The 22,577-nt window shown below is 42.5% G+C and overlaps 1 protein-coding gene across 2 annotated transcripts in view; it reads left to right on the forward strand.

Moving 5' to 3' along the window:
* Positions 1–16,939, forward strand: part of BRPF3 (bromodomain and PHD finger containing 3) — a 45,562-nt gene extending 28,623 nt beyond the window's left edge. For both annotated transcript variants that reach the window (XM_077161608.1, XM_077161609.1), the window contains 4 exons: positions 5,060–5,157; positions 7,988–8,085; positions 11,723–11,877; positions 14,557–16,939. In XM_077161608.1, coding sequence (XP_077017723.1) covers positions 5,060–5,157; positions 7,988–8,085; positions 11,723–11,877; positions 14,557–14,740 — 535 coding nt within the window. In that variant the 3' untranslated portion in view covers positions 14,741–16,939. The remainder of the gene's footprint in view (positions 1–5,059; positions 5,158–7,987; positions 8,086–11,722; positions 11,878–14,556) is intronic.
* Positions 16,940–22,577: the final 5,638 nt, after the last annotated feature.

The raw sequence follows: 22,577 nt of genomic DNA on the forward strand, positions 1-22,577 counted from the left end.
GAGTTCTAAATGCTATATTGAAAAAGAAGAAGGATCGCAAATCAGTAACCTAACTTCACAAGTGAAGAAACTAGAACAAGAAGAGCAAACTAAACCCAAGTTAGTAGAAAGATAGAAATAGTAAAGATTAGAGCAGAGATAAATTAAATCAAGAATAGAAAAACAGTGGAAAGAATCAACAAAGCCCAAAGTTGTTTTTTGAAAAGATCAATAAAATTGACAAACCTTTAACCAGACTGACAGAGAAAGAGAGGATACAAGTAATTAAAATCAGGAATGAAAATGGGGACATGACTACTGACCTTACAAAAATAAAAGAATTATAGGAGGGTTCTATAATGACTATATACCAAAAGTTACAAAACCTAGGTGACTTGGACAAATTCCTAGAAACAGAGACATTACCTAATCTGACACAAGAAGAAATAAAAAACCTTTAAAGACCTATAACAAGTAAAGAGATTGAATTAAAAATCTCCCACCAGAGAAAAGTCTAGGACCAGATGGATGCACTGTTGAATTCTACCAAACATTTAAAGAAGATTTAATACCAATCCTTCTCAAACTTTTCAAAAAAATAGAGGAGGGATTACTTTTTGACTCAGTCTGTGATGCCAGCATTACCCTGATACCAAATCCAGATAAGACAGCACAAAAAAGAAAAATCCCTTATAAATATAGATGTAAAAATCCCCAACAAAATACTGTCAGACAGAAATCAACAGTTTATTAAAAGGATTATACACCATGACCAAGTGAAATTTATTACAGGAATGCAAGGATAATTAACAATAAAATGAAGGGGGAAAATACTCATAATCATCTCAATTGATACAGAAAAGGCATTTGACAAAATCCAATATCCTTTTATGATAAAAAGACGTTCATTAAAAATACACAGTAGGGCGGGCCGCGGTGGCTCAGCGGGCAAGAGTGCTTGCCTGCTATGCCGGAGGACCCCGGTTCGATTCCCGGCCCCAGCCCATGTAAAAAACAAACAAACAAACAAAATATAATAAAACAAGAAAATGTTTAAAGATGTTTCCCTTTCTTCCTCCCTTCCTTCCTTCCATCCTTCCTTCCTTCTCTCTGTCTTTCCTTCCCTTCCTCCCTCTCTCTTAAAAAAAAAAAAAAAAAAAAAAATACACAGTAAATGCAAACTCAATGTTGAAAGACTGAAAGCTTTCCCTCTAAAGTTAGAAACAAGATGAAGTTGCCTGCTTTCAACACTGCTATTCAACATTGTACTGACATTGTAGCTGGAGGAATCAGGCAAGAGAAATAAAGATATCCAGATTGGAAAGGAAGAAGTAAAATTATCCCTATTTGCAGATAACATTCAGCAAAGGTGCAGAATGTAAAATAAACATGCATAAGTCAACTGGATTTCTATATACCAGTAATGAAGTTTCTGAAAAGGAAATCAAGAAAACAGTTCTACTTACAAGAGCATCTAAAAGAATAAAATACCTAGGAATAAATTTAACCAAGGAAGTGAAAGACTTGTACACTGAAAACTACCAAAAATTTATTTAAAGAAGACATAAATAAATGGAAAGAGCCCATGTTCATGAACTGGAATACTTAATATTAAGATATCAATACTGTCCAAAGTGATCTACAGTTTCAATGCATTCCCTGTCAGAATTCCAGCAGCCTTTTTTGCAGAAATGGAAAAGCATACCGTCAAATTCATATGGAATTACAGGGGCCCTCAACCGCCAAAACAATCTTGAAGAACAAAGTTGGAGGACTCACAGTTTTTTATTTCAGTCCTTACTACAAAGCTACAGTAGTTAAAATAGTATGATACCAGCATAAGGATAGACATAGAGACTAATGGAATAGAATTGAAACCCCAGAGATAAATTCACACATCTATGGCCAAATGATTTTTTTTAATGTTTTAAATTGTATAATATGACATACATTCAAAGCAAAGAAAAAAGAAAGCAATAGTTTTCAAAGCATTCTTCAACAAGTAGTTACAAGACAGATCCCAGAGTTTGTAATGGGCCAACATGCCATCATCTCAGATTTTTCCTTCTAGCTGCTCCAGAACATGGGAGGCCAGAAGGAATATGTATATATTTTATCATCCTTTTTTCTTTTTTGTGAAAAATAGCATATATACTAAAAAACAATAAATTTCAAAGCACAGCACAATTAGTTGTAGAACAGATTTCAGAGTTTGGATGGGTTACAACTCCACAATTTTAGGTTTTTACTTCTAGCTGCTCTAAGATCCTGGAGACTAAAGGAAATATCAGTACAATGATTCAGCAGTTATACTCATATGTTAAATCCTACCTTCTCTGTATAACTCCATCATCATCTTTGATCTTTCTCCCACTCTTTAGGGGTATTAGGGCTGTGTGCATTCTACTATTTTCATGTTAGAAGGGCTTTCAGTAATAAGGGGAGGGGAGATAGAACTAGCTGATATTCTGGAAAGGCTGGCCTCTTTAGGTTTGAGGACTTATCTGGCCGGGGACCCATCTGAAGGTTGTAGGTTTCTGGAAAGTTGCCCTTGTGTGTGGAACCTTTGTAGAATCTTATATATCCCCCTAGGTGTTCTTTAGGGTTGGCTAGAATGGTTTTAGTTGGGGGTTGGCATGTTATGATAGGTAGCAAGGTCTAACTGAAGTTTGCAAAGAGCAACCTCCAGAGTAGCCTCTCGACTCTATTTGAGCTCTCTCAGCCACTGATGCCTTATTTGGTGCACTTCTTTCCCCAATTTTGGTCAGGATGGCATTGTTGATCCCATCCCGCTGGGACCAGGTTCAGCCCTGGGAGTTATCTCCCATGTTGCCAGGGAGACTTTCACCCCTGGATATCTTGTCCCATGTAAGAGAGAGGGCCATGATTTCACTTGCAGAGTTTGGCCAGTTGATTTTGACAAGGGTGCCAAGTTCATTCAGTAGGAAAGAATAGTCTCTTCAACAAATGGTTCTGGGACAACTGTTGATCCACATACTAAAGAATGGATGAGGACCCTTACCTCTTACCATCTACAAAAGTTATTTCAAAATGGATCACAAATATCAGAGCTAATACTATAGAATTCTTATAAGAAAACATAGGGAGATATCTTCAGGACTTTGTAGTAGGAAATGGATTTTTAGATTTTCCCTAAAAGCACCAGCAACAAAAGAAAAAGATAAAATAGACTTCACCAAAATTAAAAACTTTCGTACATCAAAGGACATTCATTAAAAAGAAAGTGAAAACACAACCTACAGAATGGGGCAAAAATATTTGAAAACCATATATCTGATAAAGGCTTAATACTGAGAATATATAAAGAACTCCTACAACTCAACAACAAAAAGTCAAATAACCCAGTTAGAAGTTGGGCCAAGAATTTGAATAGACATTTTTACAAAAGGATAATCAAATGGATAATCAGTACATGAAATGATGCTGTACATCATCAGTCATTAGAGAAATGCAAATTAGTGCTACAAGATACCACTTCACACCCACTAGGACGGCTATTATTAGAGAAAAAAACTAAAAATAGCAAGTGTTGGCAAGGATGCACAGAGAAAGAATCCCTCCTGGTTGTTGATGGAAACATAAGATAGTGCAGCCACTGTGAAAGCAGTTTGGTAGTTCGACAGAAAGTTAAACACAGAATTAGTATATGATCTGATAATTCCACTCCTAGGTATATACACCAAAGAATTGAAAGCGGGGACTTGGACAGATAGTTGTGCACTGTTTTAGTTTGCTAAGGTTGGCAAAATACAATACGCCAGAAATGGCTTGGCTTTTACAATGGGGATTTATTAACTTATAAGTTTACAGTTCTGAGGCCATGAAAAATGTCCAAATAAAGGCATCAACAAGATAATACCTTCTCCCCGAAGACCGGCTACCAGTAATCTTCAGCTCCTCTGTCCTGTAGCTGTGCACATGGTGACATCCCTTCTCTCCGGGTTTTGTTACATCCAGCTTCTGGCTTCACTGGCTTCCCCTCTCTTCTTTTCTGGGGCTTTTTTTCTGTGTCTTATCTCTGTCTTTTATCCTCTTATAAAGGACTCCAGTAAGAGGATTAAGAACCTACTCAAAAATCCACCCAAATAGGTCTACACTCACAGGAATGGATTAAAAGAACATGATCTTTTCTGGGGTTCTTTCAGCTTCAAACCATCACATATACCAATGTTCATAACAGCATTATTCACATAAGCCAAAATGTGGAAACAACCCAAGAGTGTAACAATAGATGAATAGATAAAATGTGGTGTTTCCATACGATGGAATATTATTCAACCATAACAAGAACTGAAATGCTGGTCCAGGTTACAACTCGGGCAAACCTTGAAGACGTGTTGAGTGAAATAAGCCAGACATAAAAGGACAAATACTGTATGATTTATTTTGTATGAGATGCTTAGAATAAGCAAAAACATAGAGACAGAAAGCAGAATAGAGGTTACCAGGGATGGGAGGGAGGGAGGAATGGGAAGTTATTGCTAAATGAGTATGAGTTTTGGTTTACGAAGATGAAAACGCTCTGGAAATAAATAATGGTGAAAGTTATTACAGCATTGTCAATATATTTAATGTCAACAGATTGTTCCTTTAAATAGTTTAAATGATTTTTATGCTGTGTATATTTTATTACAGTTAAAAAGATATACTTTATAAAAATAAATAAATACATGTGTTTCTACAGAAAAGTAAGGTGAGCCACAGAGTAAAGAATTCTGGGCATATGTGGAAGGCCCCTCCTGTGGCAAGACTGCTTAAAGTCTCAAAGGATTGACCAGTGGCCAGTTTTATTTTTCCTCTTTGGATGAAGTCCAAGGTTCCCGATTGTCTTCCAGGTTCAGTCCTTCCATGCGGATGAAGTGGTTCCTCAAAGCTTCATGGAAAGTTTTCGGTCAGAAATGTGTGATGACTTAGTGTGCATTTTTAGGGGAGGGTAAGGGACTATCCTTCTTGAAGGCTTTTGTGAAGCTCCACTCCTGCCAAAGATAGGAGAGTCGGAGTAGACACATTTGTCCTTGAAATTGCTGATTTCTTCCCTTTCTCCCTGCTCTGTGTGCAGCAGTCTGATGCCCCCAAAACGCAGCCGTGGAAAGCCAGCCCTGTCTCGAGTGCCCTTCCTGGAAGGTGTGAATGGAGACTCTGACTACAACAGTGCAGGTGAGGAGCAGTGTCCAGACAGAGCCTTAGGAGTCCAGAACTGAGGAGCCAGCCCTGTGGGCTGCTGCCCGATTTGGGGCTCAGAAGGAAGGTAGCCTGTTCCTGAGCTCCTCCAAAACCCTCTGGCAGAGTATAGGAAGATGGCCCTCACACCAACTCATTCACTATCTTTTTTTTTTAATTCATCCTAAATTTGAATATGTAATCCATTCCCTAGATAACAAAAAGGTACAAAAGACTATGTAAGGAAAAACCAGCACTCACCTTTCTGGAATAACCACTGATGGCAGTTTCTTTTTGTTTTTTGGAAGCTAATTTGTATGTAACCAGCCACAACTTGTGCATAGATCTAAGTGAGTAGAGAAGCCTGCTAGACACATGCTACTCTAAACCATGCCTTTTTATTCAGTTAATAATATATCTCAGAGACCCTTCTGTTTTGGTAACCACAGAGGTGCCTTGTGCTTTTGATTGACTACCTGATGTTTCATGGTATAGGAGTGCCAGAATTTGTTTAGCTAGCTGCTAAAAGTGGACATTGAAATTGCTTTCACTTATTTGCTGTTATAATCAATGCTGCAGTGGGCAACCTTTGCTAATCATTTTGTACACATGAGGTATATATCTAAAGAAGAGGATTTGCTGTATTGAAGGAAGAGTACAATTATAATTTTGACAGATACTGCCAGTCTGCCCTCATTACAGTAATTAGTGGTAGCCTGTACCACTGAATCTTTCACATACCCCTGTAATTTCATGTTTTCCAGTGCTTTCAGTCCTCTCGTCATAATATGTCCTATTCCAGCTGGTCCAAACATTAAATATATGAGTCTCGCTTCCTTGGACCAATGAGATAAAGGGCAGGGAACGGCCAAGAAGAAAGGGCTGGGCTGGCACTTAGGTGGAGCAGATGCAGAGCCATCTGTTCTTTGTACTCCCCTCTGTGCATACCTCCTGTGGAGCCTACTTGGGTCTCCCTGTCTGGAGCTTCCATCCAACACACAGGCTTTAGGGCTTCTCTTCCCCTCTTTCCTTTTTCCCTCACCAGCAATTTCTTTCTTGTATGTGTGTTGATGAATGCCTGCCTTGTGTGTTTCATTACTTTCTGTGACTGTCAGCTCCCAGAAGGTTCCTGTCTAGGTGAATTTGTACGACATTTAGTACAAGACTGGGAGCAGATTGGCATAGACTTGTGCTTCTGGTGGTGATGTTTTATTCTTATTTTAAAAACTTATATATTTGTTAAAATGATGCCAAAGGAAATTTAAAAAGGAAATTGAGCTCCCACAATACCATCACCTTAACACAGTTGTCTTCATTTCTCTGTGTTCCCTTCTGTTATTTTTAGGCACATTTTTAACAAAAATGCTAATCCTAAACACATGCACTTTCGTATTCTGCTTTTTAAATGTTATCTCATACTTTTTTATGTTGATACATAATCTTTCTATGTCTCATTTTATTGGAACAATATATCTTCCAATTGATGCATTATGATTAACTTAACTGTTTTATTAGGCATTTGGGTTTTTCCCAACCTATAATATTGTACATAATTTTGTTCAAAATCCTTTTATTCATTTCTAAAGTTATTTTTTCTTAGAATAAATTCCCAGGGAAGGAATTTACTGAAGTATATGGTTCACACATTTTTTTATGGCTTTTGATACGTACTGCCAAATTACCTTCCAAAAGAATTGGACTATTCTGCAGTTTTATCAGCAGTGTATGATTATACCAGTTTCCCTGCAGCCTGCCTCCTCAGTATTGGGTTTTATCTTTTTGTTTTATTGCTAGTGACTCAATAGGTACAAACAGTACCCCATTATTATCTTAGTACATTAAAAAAAAAAAATTATGAATGAGGGTAGTACTGTTTCCTTAGAAACTATTTCCACTTTTTGGGATTTGGGCCTTTCCTTGGTTTTGAATATGGTTACCTCCAATTTCCCAGTTTATAGATGTGGGCAGGGGGAGCAAGGTTCCTCTCTGCTCACAAGCATTGGCAAGGCACCATTCATGTATGCCAGTGCCTTAGCTGCAGAGCACAGTAAGCTGAAGAGATGCTGTGCCTGCCCAGGTGGGGCATCCAACCTGTGTTCCTGACAAAAGCAGGCACATGAAGGGCCTGCACGCCTGCTTGGCTCTGTTGAGTGCTGTGCATCCAGGTGACCTAGATGATCTTTCAGAAAAAGATCTCATTTCATAAGTGTTTTACAGGCATCTTTTTCCAGGAAGCTTCCATCATGAAGACTCCCTACTTAGGGAAGCCCAAGGAGAGCAGTATGTGGCTTTCCCAAGCTGGGTCTTAGCCCTTCTCCTGGGGCCCTGATGATAAAGCAGTTACATTTTCCCGGGAAAAGCCACTCTAGGGTACTAGTCCAGAGGTCAGCAAACTACGGCCTGCTGCCTGTTTTTGTACAGCCCACTAGTTAGAATGGTTTTTACATTTTTAAATGATTGGGGGAAAAAATCAAAGAAGAATAATATTTAGCTGTTCTAAATATTGGGACACAGCCACACTCATTCATTTGGAGATTTTCTAGAGCTGCTTTTGTGTTATAGCAGCAGAAATAAGTTGCAACAGAGACCATGTGGCTTGCAAAGAGCCTAAAATATTTAGTCTTGCCCTTTACAGAAAAAGTTTGCTGATCCCTGATCTAGTCTTAAGAACTTCTCTTAAGGAAAGAGTAGAAGAGAGGAAAGGTGGAAGGGATGTCCCTGACTCATTCCTAGGTTACCCCAGTCAAATGGAGGCCACAAGGCAGGCCTTCTGGGCACCATTCCAAGTTCCCTTTGGGCTCTGTCTCCTCCCCTCCCCCAACCCCAGGCAGAAGCCTCCTGATGCCCTTTGAAGACCGCGGAGACCTGGAGCCCCTGGAGCTGGTGTGGGCCAAGTGTCGAGGCTACCCCTCCTACCCCGCCTTGGTGAGTCTGCCCCAGACACCACCCTTCTACCTCCCTTGAACGATTCTGGCCCTTGCCTTGTCTCCAGTTTATCTGATTGGATCAAGCTAGCAGAGTGTGGTGGGAGTCAAGGTAACTTAGGCTGCAAAAAAGAGGGAGGTTTTACAACATCCTGGGTGGGGCAAACCAAAGTTCCCAGCTTTGGGCACTTACGATAGGGCTAAAAGTATACAGACAGACACTTGGGTTCTTAGATTTGGGTTCTTACATGTATAAAAGTAATAAGTGCTCACTATAGGGAATTTTAAAAGGTACTAATAATGCCTAGATGTTTTATTGATCATACATCATGCTCAGTTCCTGAAATGCTGAGGCAGATATGGTTATTCCATTTTATAAGGAAGAAAGTTGTGGTCCCCAGCTAATAAGTGGCAAGGTTGGAATTTGAGCCCAAGGCTCAAAATGTGTGATACCAAAGCCTGTATACTTAGCCACTGAGTTCAAAATCACCCACAGTTAGAGATAACTTCTTGGTGTATATCTATCTACCCTTTTTTTTTAATACATATATATGCAAATATAGGAGAACATACTCTGTTTTTAACCTCCGTTTCACTGAACAGCATACCATGAACATGCACATCTTATGCCACTGAACATTTGTCAGCATCAGCTTTAATGACTGCATTGTTTTCAGTTATATACGTGTACCATAATTTCCTGTGCTCATTTAGAGTTTTCCAACTTTTGTAGCCACCAATAAACATCATTGCAGCTTTACATTTGTTTACATCCATGATTGTTTCTCTACATTGAATTTTTAGGAGCCTACTTCCTGGGCTGAAGTCTATACAAAATTCTATGGCATTCATATGAATTGCCAAATTGCCCTTCAGAAAATTAGTTCCAGTTTATACTTCCACCAGCAGTAGCTAAAAACTCCGTTTCTCCCACGTAATTCACCACCTTGATTGCCATTTCTTAAGACTCCTTCTGGGAAAGTAATATGTAACTCTATGGATGTAAAATTAAAAATTTACCACTGATTCTAAACCTTTGGGGCATGTCAGAATCATCAGGGAGAATTTTTTAACAATGCAGATGCTGAGGCACCACCCCAGAATTACCAAATTAGACTCTCAGGGATCAGTTCGAGGCATGAATGTTTTTTTAAAAGCTTCCTCGGTGACCACCCCATCAATCTGTTGCAAGTACACAGAGCTGTGTGTGGGCTTCTCCTGGCTCTTCCATTACCTGAGATTCATTTGATACTAACAATAGTCTCTTAAGGTGAGGGGGGCAGGAACTCTGAACCTTTTTGGACAGATGAAGAAACTGGAGCTTAAAGAGGTTACACAACTTGCTGGGGCTGTGTTGGAACCCTTGTTGCCTGCCTGATCCCTTCCTTGGTGGCGCCAGGCATGGAAAATTCACATGCAGACCTTCACTTCACAAGATTCCCTCCCCTTCAAAGCTTCCTCTGGCCTGCCATCCATGAGACCACAAGACCCCCAGGTCAGCCCCTGAAGAAATGGAGTAAGGCTGTACACGTTACTGTTTTAAGAAACCTCACTGTACAAAAAGCAATCTAAAGCTGCTCTTAATATTCACAAATTACTTAATCACATTTTTTGTTCATTATTAAAGAAATTCAACCACCATTTGAGAAAACCCACCACCTGAACACAGCCTGTATTTTTATTTTGGTATGTTCTCCCAGTCTTTTTCCTATGCATACTTGTATAGGTACTTGTATCCATAGTGATAATAGTTTTTAATCGGTTTTTTTTCCTCTATTTTTAGGGATATTGTCTTAAACAAAAAAAAGGTTTGTTTTTTAACTGTAAAAGCAATATATACACATTATAGAAATTTTAGAAAAATAGAGAAAAAAAAAAAAGCAATGCAACCTCACCATCCTAACATGTCTGTTGTAAACCTTTTGTGTTGTCCTATTTATTGTTTATTTTACATAGTTGTAGTAATAGTGTATGTTCAGATTTATTAATGTATGAAATTGCATCACAAACTTTATTTCCATGTTGTTTCACATCTGCATAACATTCCATTGAATGAATGGACCATTATTTGCTATTTTGGAACACATTTAGCATCTGTCTTCTTAAAAAAAGGAGAGATCCCCTCAAATGGCAAACTTACCCACCTGTTCTTGCTCTGGGGGCAGATTTTCCACAATCCACCCTCAGCAGGCACCCTAAGTTCCAAGACAGGAACCAGGATGACCCTGTGAGGAGAAAACGTATCAGAGTAGCCCCACCATCTCATTAGATGCCTCCCATGAAGGACAAACTGATCGAGAGAAAGAGTTTTGACCAAATCACACAGTGTGGGGGTGGCATAGGGGTGGTTCTTCATTACAGTAAACTCTTAACCAGACTACCTGTTTCTAGCTGTTTATGTTAAGAGGAACACAGGGAAACTGGCAGACACTCAAAAATAAATAATGAGAGCAGTTTATTATGAGAAGAGGCCCCCTGGGAAAGGGTTAGGAATTACAATTGCTCAGTCTCTGGAGGAAACTTCTTCCTTAGTAAGTTCCCAAGTCTCTCTGGCCTTAGCAGAGATTATCAGCCTCTGAAAGCAGGGGTGTGTAGGAGACTGTGGGCAGCAGAGGCCCAAGCCTTGCTCAAGCTTCTGGTTTTAGTCAGCCAGCTGCAACCTCTTCCTGTGCTTCCGCTGTAAGCTAATATCTGCCCCACAAACTTCCCAGCAAAAGCAAGAAGATGAAATAAGATGATTATATGTGAATAATTAGGAGCTCCATAATTAGGAGCACTCCATTTGAAAGTGCTCCACAGAGCTGTGGAATTGTGTGATACTATGAAACATTTTGCTGAGCACCTGCTCTGAACTAGGCAGTCCTGAACAAGATGGGCCCAGGCCCTGTCCTTGTCGGGCTTGCAGTCTTGAGGATTAATTGCTCCAGTGGCCCTTGTTTTCCAGTCATCATTCTCCCTGCTCCAGTACTCATCTGAGCTCAGTCTTCTGTCTGCACCCTGAGCCTTTTCTTGGATCTTGGTGACCAAGCAGTCCCCTTGGATTATCATGGAGGTGTCACAAATGTATCTAGTCCATGTCCCAGAAAGGGCTGTAGTCAGACAGGAAGGTGTGAGTGACCAAGGGTACTGTTAGGTGGAACCAAAGAGATGGACTTTCCTACTGGTGCAGAACCTTCTTCATAGCAATGGTGCTTGGGTAGGCCCCTGAGTGCTTGAGGTGAATTGTGGAAAATTAATAGGGTAAAAAATGCCTCCACTCTACTGCCCTATGGGAGATCGGGAGGAAGGATTTGCCTACCTGGCTTGGACATTAGAGGTGCCCCATTCAATTCTGATACCCACATATTGTCTTTCTACTACTTTTCTATCAGTTCTGCAGCCTGACACCCCTTACTGGAAAGACTGGCTGCATATGGCTAGAGGATTAGGGCAGTAAACTGAGGAAACAGAGTCAAGATTTCCGTCTTGGGGTACTAGGGGCCATGGAACAACAGGTCAGCCCCTCTAACACATGGCTATGGGTGGGATCAAGCTCCTGCATAGCTTTGGTTTAGAGTGGTTAAGCGGTTAGTCTTGTGGTGGTGCACCCTGCCCACTCTATTCGCCCTCAGCTGAGTGCCCCCCTTTCCTTCCTCTAGATCATCGATCCCAAGATGCCCCGGGAGGGCCTCCTGCACAATGGCGTCCCCATCCCTGTCCCCCCACTGGATGTGCTGAAGCTGGGAGAGCAGAAACAGGCAGAAGCTGGAGAGAAGCTCTTCCTTGTCCTCTTCTTTGACAACAAGCGTACCTGGTGAGTGGGTGCTGCTGCCAGGGGCAGGCCCACGCCAGGGTGTGGACTGAGGGCCTCAGACTGGGAGACTGTCCACATGAGGTGCTCTGGAGGTACACACAGGTTCTGTAGGCTCATCACCCCAGCCTGCAGCGTTCTGAAGGGTGAGACGCTGTCTGTCAGCAGTTGGCCTACACTTAACCGTGTTGTTTTAACAGGGGTATCACAGACTGGCCCCCCTAAAAAACACTTTGAGATGGAGATTTGAATCAGGAAAGGGACAGCTCTCACATCAAAACCTGTGGGTGAAAAGGGAGGCAACATTGGGCAGAGGAAGAAGCTGAACTGCAGTGCACTTGGAACAGGTCTCAACTAGTCCTAACAGGGAGCTGTGGAGCTGAGTGGCTTGTTAGAGACATAGGGGCTTGGGGCATGGCCTTGGGCAAGGCAGTTCTCTTGGTGGAGGGCAATTCCTGAGGCAGACTCAGCTCAGAGCCCTGGAGTTGCCAACACTTGCAGTGCTTCAGTCTTGGGGTTGCTGGGCAGTGTGGTGCCATGTCCACTATAAAGGACTTGTTCAGTCATAATATACAAACACTTGAAAGTTTCTCTTAGTACCAGCAGGAGCATGTTTTCACTTCTGCTTCTATTGAATGAGAAGGTAGGACTTGCTGGTAAAAATAGTGATGATAATGATAATAGTAGCAGCTACCGTTTATTGAATGCTTTTATTGCTACCACTTATTGACTCTGTCCTTATGCAAATTGTTTTAGATACATGGTCTAATTTTAATCACAGTAAACCCATTTTGCAGATGAGGAAAATGATGCTCAGAAAGCTACGACCCCATAGCCAGAATGGGATATAAACCAAGATCTGGCTTAGTTTCCCAGCTGTTAAAACAAATACCATATAGTGAGTTGGCTTAAAAACGGGAATTTATTGTCTCATAGTTTTGAGTTTAGAAGTCCAAAATCAAGGTTATCAGAAAGAGAGTGCTTTCTCCCTAAAGACTGAGGCTTTCTCAGGCTGGCTGCTGGCACTCCTCCAGTGCTTGGCTTTTTTATTGCATGGCAGTGTACATGGGACATTTTCCTCCTTTTTGTTTTGGGTTTTGTTGACTTCCAGCCTTTTCTCGTCCTGTTGGCTTTTGCCTATGTCTGGTTTCCTCTACTTAGATGGATTTCAGCCATATTCGGTTCAAGCCCACTCTCATTCTTTTTGAACATACTTTAATCAATAACGTTTTCAAAGGTCCTAATAACAAATGGGTTCACACCCACAGGACTAGAGGTTGGGACTTGAACATGGTTTCTTTTTGGGGGAGATGTGATTTAATCTCCAACACTAGCTCTGGAGATGTGCTTTTAGCCACTGTTTGACCTTTTAAAAAAACACATCTAAAGCAAAAAGTTTTTATTTGGTACAAAATTTATACTTTGGTGCATTTCCTAATATAACTTATATGGACAGTTTAATTGAATACCATAAGTGATGGAACCTTGTATAAGGCATGAGATTTTGTAGGTTTGTCCAGAGTAATGCCCCGATAAACCCCAGAGTGATATGAACAGTGAATAAAAAAGTATTTGCCTTTCCCAAGTGGAGAATCCCTTATATTCTCGCAAGTAGTGGGGACAACCAAATCGGTTGGGGCCCACCCCTATGAAACTTATTCCTGCAAAGGAGAGGCTAAGCCTACTTAAAATTAGGCCTACGAGTCACCCCCAGAGAACCTCTTTTGTTGCTCAGATGTGGCCTATCTCCCTCTCAGCCAACACGGCAAGAAGACTTACTACCCTCTCCATCTCTACGTGGGACATGACTCTCAGGGGTGTAAACCTCCCTGGCAACATGGGACAGAAATCCTACAATAAGTTGGGACTCAGCTTCAAGGGATAGAGTAAACCTTCTTGACCAAAGGGGAAAGAGAGAAATGAGCAAAATAAAGTATCAGTGCCTGAGTAATTTCAAACAGAGTTGAGAGTTTATCCTGGAGGTTATTCTTACGCATTGCATAGATATCTCCTTTTTAGTTTAAAGGGTATTAGGCTAGAGGGACATGCCTGAAACTGTAGAGCTGTGTTCCAGTAGCCATGTTTCTTGGAGGTGATTGTATAATGATATAGCTTTCACAATGTGACTGTGTGATTGTGAAAACCTTGTGTCTGATACTCCTTTTATCTACATACTCATCTGTATGGACAGATGAGTAAAACATATGGATTAAAAATAAATAATAGGAACAGAAAAAAAAAAAAAAAACACATGCCAAGGTGCAGTCCCACAAGAGATCAGTTAATCGATTACTGGTACCAGCACCACTTCCTAGCTATAGCTCCCTGATTCCCCAAGGCAAGGTGAGGCCCACAGGCCTGTGAGCTATGTCCTCTAGAATGACTCGTCTGTTTCCAGAGGGTGGCAGATGGGCTCTCTTCTCCTGGGCCCTGACAGCCCTCCAAGCAGAGTGCCCTAGGGCCCAAGAAAGGATTGGCTGCAAAACAGGGATCATGCAGCTCTCCCCACCCCTGCACCCCCTACCTGGTGTGGCCTTTGGTAGCTGCCTTACTAGAGTGTCAAATTCTGCCTTCTTGACCCCTGCCTCTGCCTGCTCTGTGCCAAAAGTGAACAGATGGGCACAGGGAGCCCCTGCATGGGACCCACCACAGCCCAGATCTCTTACTGTGCTTCCATTTCAGGCAGTGGCTTCCGAGGGACAAAGTCCTACCCCTGGGTGTGGAAGATACTGTGGACAAGCTCAAGATGCTGGAAGGCCGCAAGACCAGCATCCGCAAATCTGTGCAGGTGGCCTATGATCGTGCAATGATCCATCTGAGCCGTGTCCGAGGGCCCCACTCTTTTGTCACCTCCAGCTACCTGTAAGAATGGGGCCTGGCCTGCATCTGCCTGCCCTGCCTCTTCCTGCCCCAACCAGACATGTGGCTGGCAGCTTCCCCCTTTCATGGCAGGCCAGGAACTGGGGCTGTGTCTTCCCCAGGAGCAAGGCCCCATTTTTGACCAACTGCTTGGTTCCCTTGTGGGCCTGCCATGTGCCAAAAACTCCTACCTGAGGTCCTTCTGGGGCTATTCCACTAAAGAACCAATTAGAAGTAGAAACAGCTGTGGATTTAGGCCCAGCTAAGGACATGAACCTGGCCCGGAGTGCACGGGATTCTGGGCTCTGTCCTGAGGGGCTGCCGGGCCCCCTTCACCCCACTCCCAGCTAAGTACACCTCAGGGCGGCGAGGCTCCTACATTGATCCCAGAGGTGCTGTGGATACGCTAGGGTCCCGCGGGGAATCTCACCGAGCTCACCCTTTCCCCTCATTGTTATCCATTCTCATACCTCTTCCCTGTCCCATCTCCTGCACCCATGCCCAGTCTCTCTCTTACCCACGTTCCCTTCCATGTTCCTTTCCTTACTTTCTCTTGTGCCAAACTGACAGAAACTGTAACCAAACTGGTCTTTTTATTTAATGTATCATTCCCCTTGAGGCCAGCTGCTGTGCTAGGTTGGTGCCCTGCCTGGCTCCTCAGGACTGAGGCCAGCACACCACCTGGGATGACTCCTCCACCAGCACCCCCTCCATACACAGCCACGGACTTTCACATCTTCTCCAAATACACAGCTCTGGGAGTTGCATGTCCCCTTGGATTGCAGACAGAGCCTTCCTGCCTGTCTTCTGGTCTCACTGAGAGGTGGGCTGAGGCTAGGTGGGCAGGTTTCTGTGAGCAGACCAGGCTGGTGGTGCTGAGTGTCTGTCTGTCCACGTGAATGCTGAGGGTTGTTGAGGTAGAGCTGCTACAGGCCCTACAGCTGGAATTGTCCCTTGACTCCCATCTTCTCCCTGTGGGCTTTTCTTTTTCTGCAACTGCATTTTAAGCCTCACCCTCCACCACCATGGATGACGCGGTGGCTGCAGCTGAGCATCTTCCTGTCCTGTGCCCTGCCCAGCCTCTGCTGCTCCTGCTTCTGAACTCCAGGAAATGCAAAGCTTCTATGTTAAACCCTCTGTCCCTTTTCTCTTTCCCTTCAATCCTCTCCCCACCATCACCTTCTCAAAAATGGAAGGAAAAAACTGTGAATGGGAAATGCTGACTGACAAACTACACAACTTTCAGAGGCTTCGATTCTGTTCTCTGGATGTTTCTTTTCACCTCTTAAGCACCAAAGTCGCAGGGCCAGGTTGCAGGCCACTGATTGCCATGTTGATTTTTAACCTGAAGTTCTTTTTAATTGTTTTAAAATTTTTCATAGGGGAGTTTTGGACAAAACAAAGTCACTGGGGAGATCACTGCCATTTTTACACACTCGACTTTTTAAAAATACAACCAACTAACCACCACAACTTCTTATACATTTGGGACATGAGCCAGAGTTTAAAAGGAAACCAACAAAACTATCTGTAACATAAAGGATGGGGTTTGGGATTTTGTACAATAATAAAAATACAGTAGAGCATATGGCTAGGGAAGGACGTGGTGTATATAATTGTAAAATACTGTTCTAAATTATTCAGGCCTATAGTTTGCATATTGGAGTCCTCCATTGTGTGGCTGAGTATTTTAAATGCACACAGTGTCGTTTATTAAAGGAGCCAATACCTCCCCCTCTCCCCAGATAGTTGGTCAGCTGTGGACTTTGTGACCTGTGTCTAAACCTGTGTTTTAAGATCTTGGGGCTTTCACACTCTATTTCTACTTCTATTTCTATGTCTTTTGATCTCTTTCCCCAGAACTTTCTCTTTCATTGTCTCTTTTTTCAGTCTCTCGGAATCTTTCAGTCTCTCTGAGTCTCATTTTTAAAAATGCTCTTTTAGAACAGGAAACGGCTCAGATCCTGCTGTGGCATGGGGCCTACGTGTCTCTGTCGCGTCTGCTGTGAAGCACATGATGCTCTATTTATTGTAGAAAGTGACTTTATTTGCTTTCTAGAATTGTTTATAACAGATGGTATAAGAGAGGTAATAAACAGAGAAAAATCTATGCTTGTAAAGAATACAAAAGTTAATTTTACCTACTATAATATGACTGTCTGAAACTTATTTTCTCTCCGAGAAATAAATGTTCTAATGGGCAGCAGTTGCTGTGGTGTGTTTGGTGTAGTCAATGGTGGGCTTTCCCCCTTCCTAATTCCCACATCCCACCCCCTCTTCCAAAAGGTTAGAAGCAGTTAGGATAGGGTTGTCTGGCTGTAACAGGCTCTCAGCTGGATGGGCTTAGTCTGCCTCTTGGACCCCTTGGAAAAGGTGAGAGGTGGGCTCTGGCATCGTGGAAGCTGTGGAAGGTGCAGCCTGCTTCTCGTGCCTCAGTTTCTCTATGGCCGTGTTCCTTTAGGGCTGTCTGTTCTTCGTGCAGGTTAAGAAGAAGAAGTAACAGAAGTGGCTTTTGGGGTTTCCCCAGCATCTGCTTAACCATGGCTGAATTTAGGACGCAAGGATGCTCATACCTCCTGCCATTTTTACTGTTGATGGGTATCTGGGGCACAGGGAGGAGAGGTAACCTGAGTTACTCCTTTTAGAGCTGGATCCTTGAGCTGCCTAGTCTTCATTTTACACGTGAAGAAATAGACCCAGCAAGGTTAAAAGGCTTGTCAGCTAGCTAATAAATGGCAGCAGAATTCTGGGTTAAGGATCTGGCCAAAGCTATCCTTGTGGGCCCCAAAGCATTTCAAGGCTTTGCTGGCCTGTTCTGTCCTGTGCTCCCCTCTCTCAGTGCCTGTGGCTCCAACATTTTCAGAAGTGGACATCTGGACTTGAAGAGCAGAAGCAGAGGGAGAATTCCCAGAGATGAATACCTTGGATGCCAGGCCTAGAATAGCTTTTCCCTGTCTTCCCAACCTCATCTCATTCGGCTTTCTGATTATGCCAATTCCTATCTCTGTGATGTGGTTGCAGGACACAAGAGTCTCTGATAACCTCCACCAGGCCTTTGACATTGAAGTCACTAAAATGCAAAAGTTCTTAGTTTGATGTAACATTTTCCAAGTACCTCCAATGTGTCAATAATCCTTAAAGTAAGGATTGAATGTGCAAAAGTACACAGTCCCTAGTCTCAAGACATTCACAACCTAATAAGACACATTGCAGACAACTCAGTGAGGTGGGTGTGAAAGTTTCAGAGGTGTGGAAGAGTTTGGGAAAGAGATATCACATCTGGTTGGGGAAATAGAGTTAGCTTCCAGAATAAAGCAGTTAATACAAGCCTTGAAAAATGGTATTTAAGATCCTTATGAGGATTTAAAATCCTTATAATTCTCTGTCTTGGTGTAGTGCCAGGATACGTCTCAGACTATGGTGAGCTGATAATTAAAAAGTGTTGGTAGAGTCCCTCAGGGGTCTGAAGGGAAAAAAATTATATATATATAATATATTTAATATATATATGGAACTATTAAACTCTCTTACCTGGGAAACCCTGGGTACCCTCCCAACCACTGGGGACTCCCAAGAAAATAGGCTAAGCCCTGGATTCTGAGGCTTGCTCTTAGGAAACATTTCTTTAGGGGAGAAGCTAAGGCTACTCATAACAAGGCCTAAGAGTTACTTCCAGGAAGTGTCTTTGTTGCTCAGACGTGGCCTCTCTCTCTCACTAGGCCCAGCTCTTCAGGGAAAATCGTTGCCCTCCTCCCCCACATTCGGGGTGAAAATCATCCTGACAACATGGGATGTGACTCCTGGGGATGAGTCTGGTCCTAGTACCATGGGATCTGGGATTAACAACACCTTCCTGACCAAAAGGTGGAAAGGGAGTGTAATAAAATAAGGCATGAGTGGCCAAGAGAGCTTAAATGGAGTCAAGAGGTTGTTCGGGAAGCTGCTCTTAAGCAGGCATCAGTTAGATACTGCTAATTTCCATCGTTTGCTAAACACAAGTCAATAGTGCTCCTGTTGACTCTTAAGAACACCTGGGGCTCAAACTGTTACATGCACTAGGTTTGCCTTCCTGAAGCCTATAATTCCCACAGGGTTCCTAGGTTAGATAAATCTTAAAATCCAGAGGGACCAACCTCTCCAAGATTATCAGTTACATCCCCCTATCCTTTAGTGTGGACACCCCTTTTCTGCATGAAAAAAAAAAAACAGGCATTCCACAAAGATTCCTATAGATTGGGGGAAGAATTAAAGGAGAAAAAGGTATAAAAGAGAAAGTGGGATTGAGCAAACAAGTATGGCTGCTGAGTCACTATATTAATATTCCTTCAAGCCTTTAGTATTTTGGAGCAGCTAGAAGAAAAAATCTGAGATGATGGAATGGTAGCCCGTGACAAACTAGTATCTGCTCTGTAGCTACTTGTTGAAGTGTACTTGGAAAATTATTGCTTTTTTCTTTCTTTGCTTTGTATATATGATCTATTATACAATTTAAAAACATTAAACAATCCTTATGTATAAATCTGTATTTTGACTTGTAATTATATTTAGAGTGAAATTACAAGCACACCCTATAAATCTCAGAAATGAAAGAAAAATGACCAGATGGGTAGGATTTGGGCAGGTTTGGATGAAAAAAAGGAGGCATTGTAATAAATGCGGCTTAAGCCAAAGCATGGCTTGGGGAGGTATTTGGCATATTCCAACTCCAGTCGATGAAGAGCTATCCCATTTGACTAGAAGACATCAAGGTAATGAGGCAGTGTGGTATTGGGGTTAAGTCCTGGTCACTCACTGGCTGTGTGACCTTGAGCAAGGTGCTCAGCCTCTCTGAGGATCTCTGTGACTGATGTAATCGACCCTGATGCTAGGGTGAGACTTTAATATATAATTTGGAATATGGCAGCATCCATTGACAGATTTGAATAGGGAGGAAACTTGACTGGAATTTGTCAAAAGTAGGAGTGTTAAGCCAGGGTGTCTGGGTAGCTGGAAGGATCAGCAGTATTTTGGGGGGAGGGGAAGGGGAAAGCTTTCTTTTGCCTATGGGACATCCAGGGAACAAACTCCAGCAAGGCGATGGGACTTGGGCCTGGAGTTCAAGAGAAAGGAGCAGATGAAAGAAATGGAAGCCACTGGAGGAGATCACTGACCCAGTCTGGGAATGGCCAAGGAGAGAGGAAGGTGAAGGGTACCTGAGGAAAGCCCTGTATATTTAGAGCCAGGTGGGAGGACAGAGGATGGAGACAGCGTCATCAAGGGGTCTTTGTGAGGGAGGACCTCACAAAGAATGTCAAACCCTGAGGATCATCTAAGATCATTTCACAAATAGGGACAGGACATGTGCTCAGCATCACAAAGCAGGAAGAGGTGGTGCTGGAAATTTATATTTTGGATAGTGTATTACCGAATTCAACTTGTATGGTCAGTTTAGTTGAACACATGGAATCTTGAATGGGGCATGAGATCTTACTGTTCGTCCAGGTTAGTGTGATGCCCCGATATATCCTGGAGTAATTTGGGCAGTGAATAAAGAAATATTTGCAAAGTCCCTTTTGGGGACTGGGGAGAAAGGAAGAAATATTCACCTTTGCCATTTGGAGAATTCCTGATATTCTCACAAGCATGGGACAACCAAGTCAATAGGCCAAGCCCTCGATCTTGGGGTTTGCCCTTATGAAACTTACTCATGCAAAGGATAGGCTAAGCCTACTTAGAATTATGCCTAAAGAGTCATCTCCAGAGAACCTCTTTTGTTGCTCAGATGTGGCCTCTCTTTCTAAGCCAACTCAGCAGGTGAACTCACTGCCTTCCCCACTATGTGGGATATGACTCCCAGGGATGTAAATCTCCTTGGCAATGTGGGACAGAACTCCCAGGATGAGCCACAACCCAACATCATGGGATTGAGAAAGCCTTCTTGACCAAAAGGGAAAAGAGATTAATGAATCAAAATAAACTTTCAGTGGCTGAGAGATTTCAGAGTTGAGAAGTTATCCTGAGGTTATTCTTATGCATTATATAGATATCCCTTTTTAATTGATGGTAACCTGGAGTGGCTGGAGAGAAGTACCTGAAATATTTGAGCTGTTTTCCAGTAACCTTGATTCTTGAAGACAATTGCATAATGATATAACTTTTACAATGCGATGGTATGATTGTGAAAAACTGGGTCTGATGCTCCTTTTATCTAGCATATGGACAGGTGAGTAAAAAAAAAATATGGATAAAAAATGAATACTAGAGGGATAAGGGTAGAATAAATTCAGTAGATTGAGATACTAATGGCCAATGAGAGGTAGGGGCATGGGGTATGGGATGTTATATCAGTTAGGGTTCTCTAGAGAAACAGAATCAACAGGGAACACTCACAAATATAAAATTTATTAAGGTGTCTCACATGACAGTGGGAATGCAGTCCAAAATCTGCAGGGCAGGCTGTGAAACTGATGATTCCGATGGAGGGTCTGGGTGAAATCCACAGGAGAGGCTCGCCAGCTGAAGCAGGAATAGAACCTGTCTCTTCTGAATCCTCCTTAAAAGGCTTCCCGTGATTAGATTAAGCATCACTCATTGCAGAAGACACTCCCTTTTGGTTGATTACAAATGGAATCAGCTGTGGATACAGCTGACATGATCATGATTTAATTCTATGAAATGTCCTCATTGCGACAGACAGGCCAGCACTTGCCCAACCAGACAAACAGGTACCACCACTTGGCCAAGTTCACACATGAACCTGACCATGACAGTACACCCCTTGTCAACTTGGCAGGTATATATATCACCTTAAACCATATCTAATTTCTAAATAACATTAAAACACACATTTTTTCTTTCACCTGACAATATTCAACTGTCCTATATAACTGGAAACACATTAACTCTCTCCAGAATAAGGTGCAAGTCTTGGGTAATATTCATTCTTAAACTTGATATCTAACAACTGAAATAGTATAACAGGAACAAAACAGCATCACAGTCCTTGTATCTGTAACTGATCATGTGGTCGTAGTTCATATTTATCACTACCTTCTTCCACTACCCATTCCATGTTCCCTTTACCCTCAGCAAGCACTTCAGCTTGCCGTGGTTCTTTGCCTGGTGGGTGACCCAAACCTTCATTCTTGAAGTTTCAGACCCATTGGTAGTCCTGCCTGGATTGGGCTGTTGCATTTTTCCATTGATTTTAATCACAGGGCATGGTAGTACTAAAAGATGGCCTAGGGGATCTCCTATTATCCAAGAAAACTCTTCTTTACCTCCATTAGGTAGTTGCAATCCTACTTCCTCCTGATAGTCAGGGTCAATTACCCAAGACAATAATGTAATCCCCTTCTCGGCTTGTTGATCTAGTGGCATAAGTAGCCCAAAATGACCAGGTGGCAGTCTTAACTTCCAGTTCAGTGGAATCATTGTTGTTTCTCCTGGCGGAAGCACTCCCCCTTTTGGAACTAAAATCTGTAAGACCACCAGAGCTCAGGGTCGCAGGGACAGGAGCAAAAATTTTCCTAGTGGATCACTAGGGGTAATAGTGAGTGGTACTATGCCCATTTCCACCCCTTGGTTCCTGGACCCATGGATCCTGGCTATGGGAGAAACAGCACCATACAGCAGACGCTGATTCAGAGCATATACAGCTTCCTGGAGAACATTACCCCAGCCCTTCGAGGTACTGCCACCTAGTTGGCACCATAACTGAGCTTTCAAAAGGCCATTCCACCATTCTATCAACCCAGCTGCTTCTGGATGATGGGGAACATGGTAAGACCAGAGAATTCCATGAGCATGTGCCCATTCCCGCACTTCATTTGCTGTGAAGTGTGTTCCTTGATCCGAAGCAATGC

Source organism: Tamandua tetradactyla, chromosome 5 (genome assembly GCF_023851605.1).
Source record: "Tamandua tetradactyla isolate mTamTet1 chromosome 5, mTamTet1.pri, whole genome shotgun sequence".
NCBI lineage: Eukaryota > Metazoa > Chordata > Mammalia > Pilosa > Myrmecophagidae > Tamandua > Tamandua tetradactyla.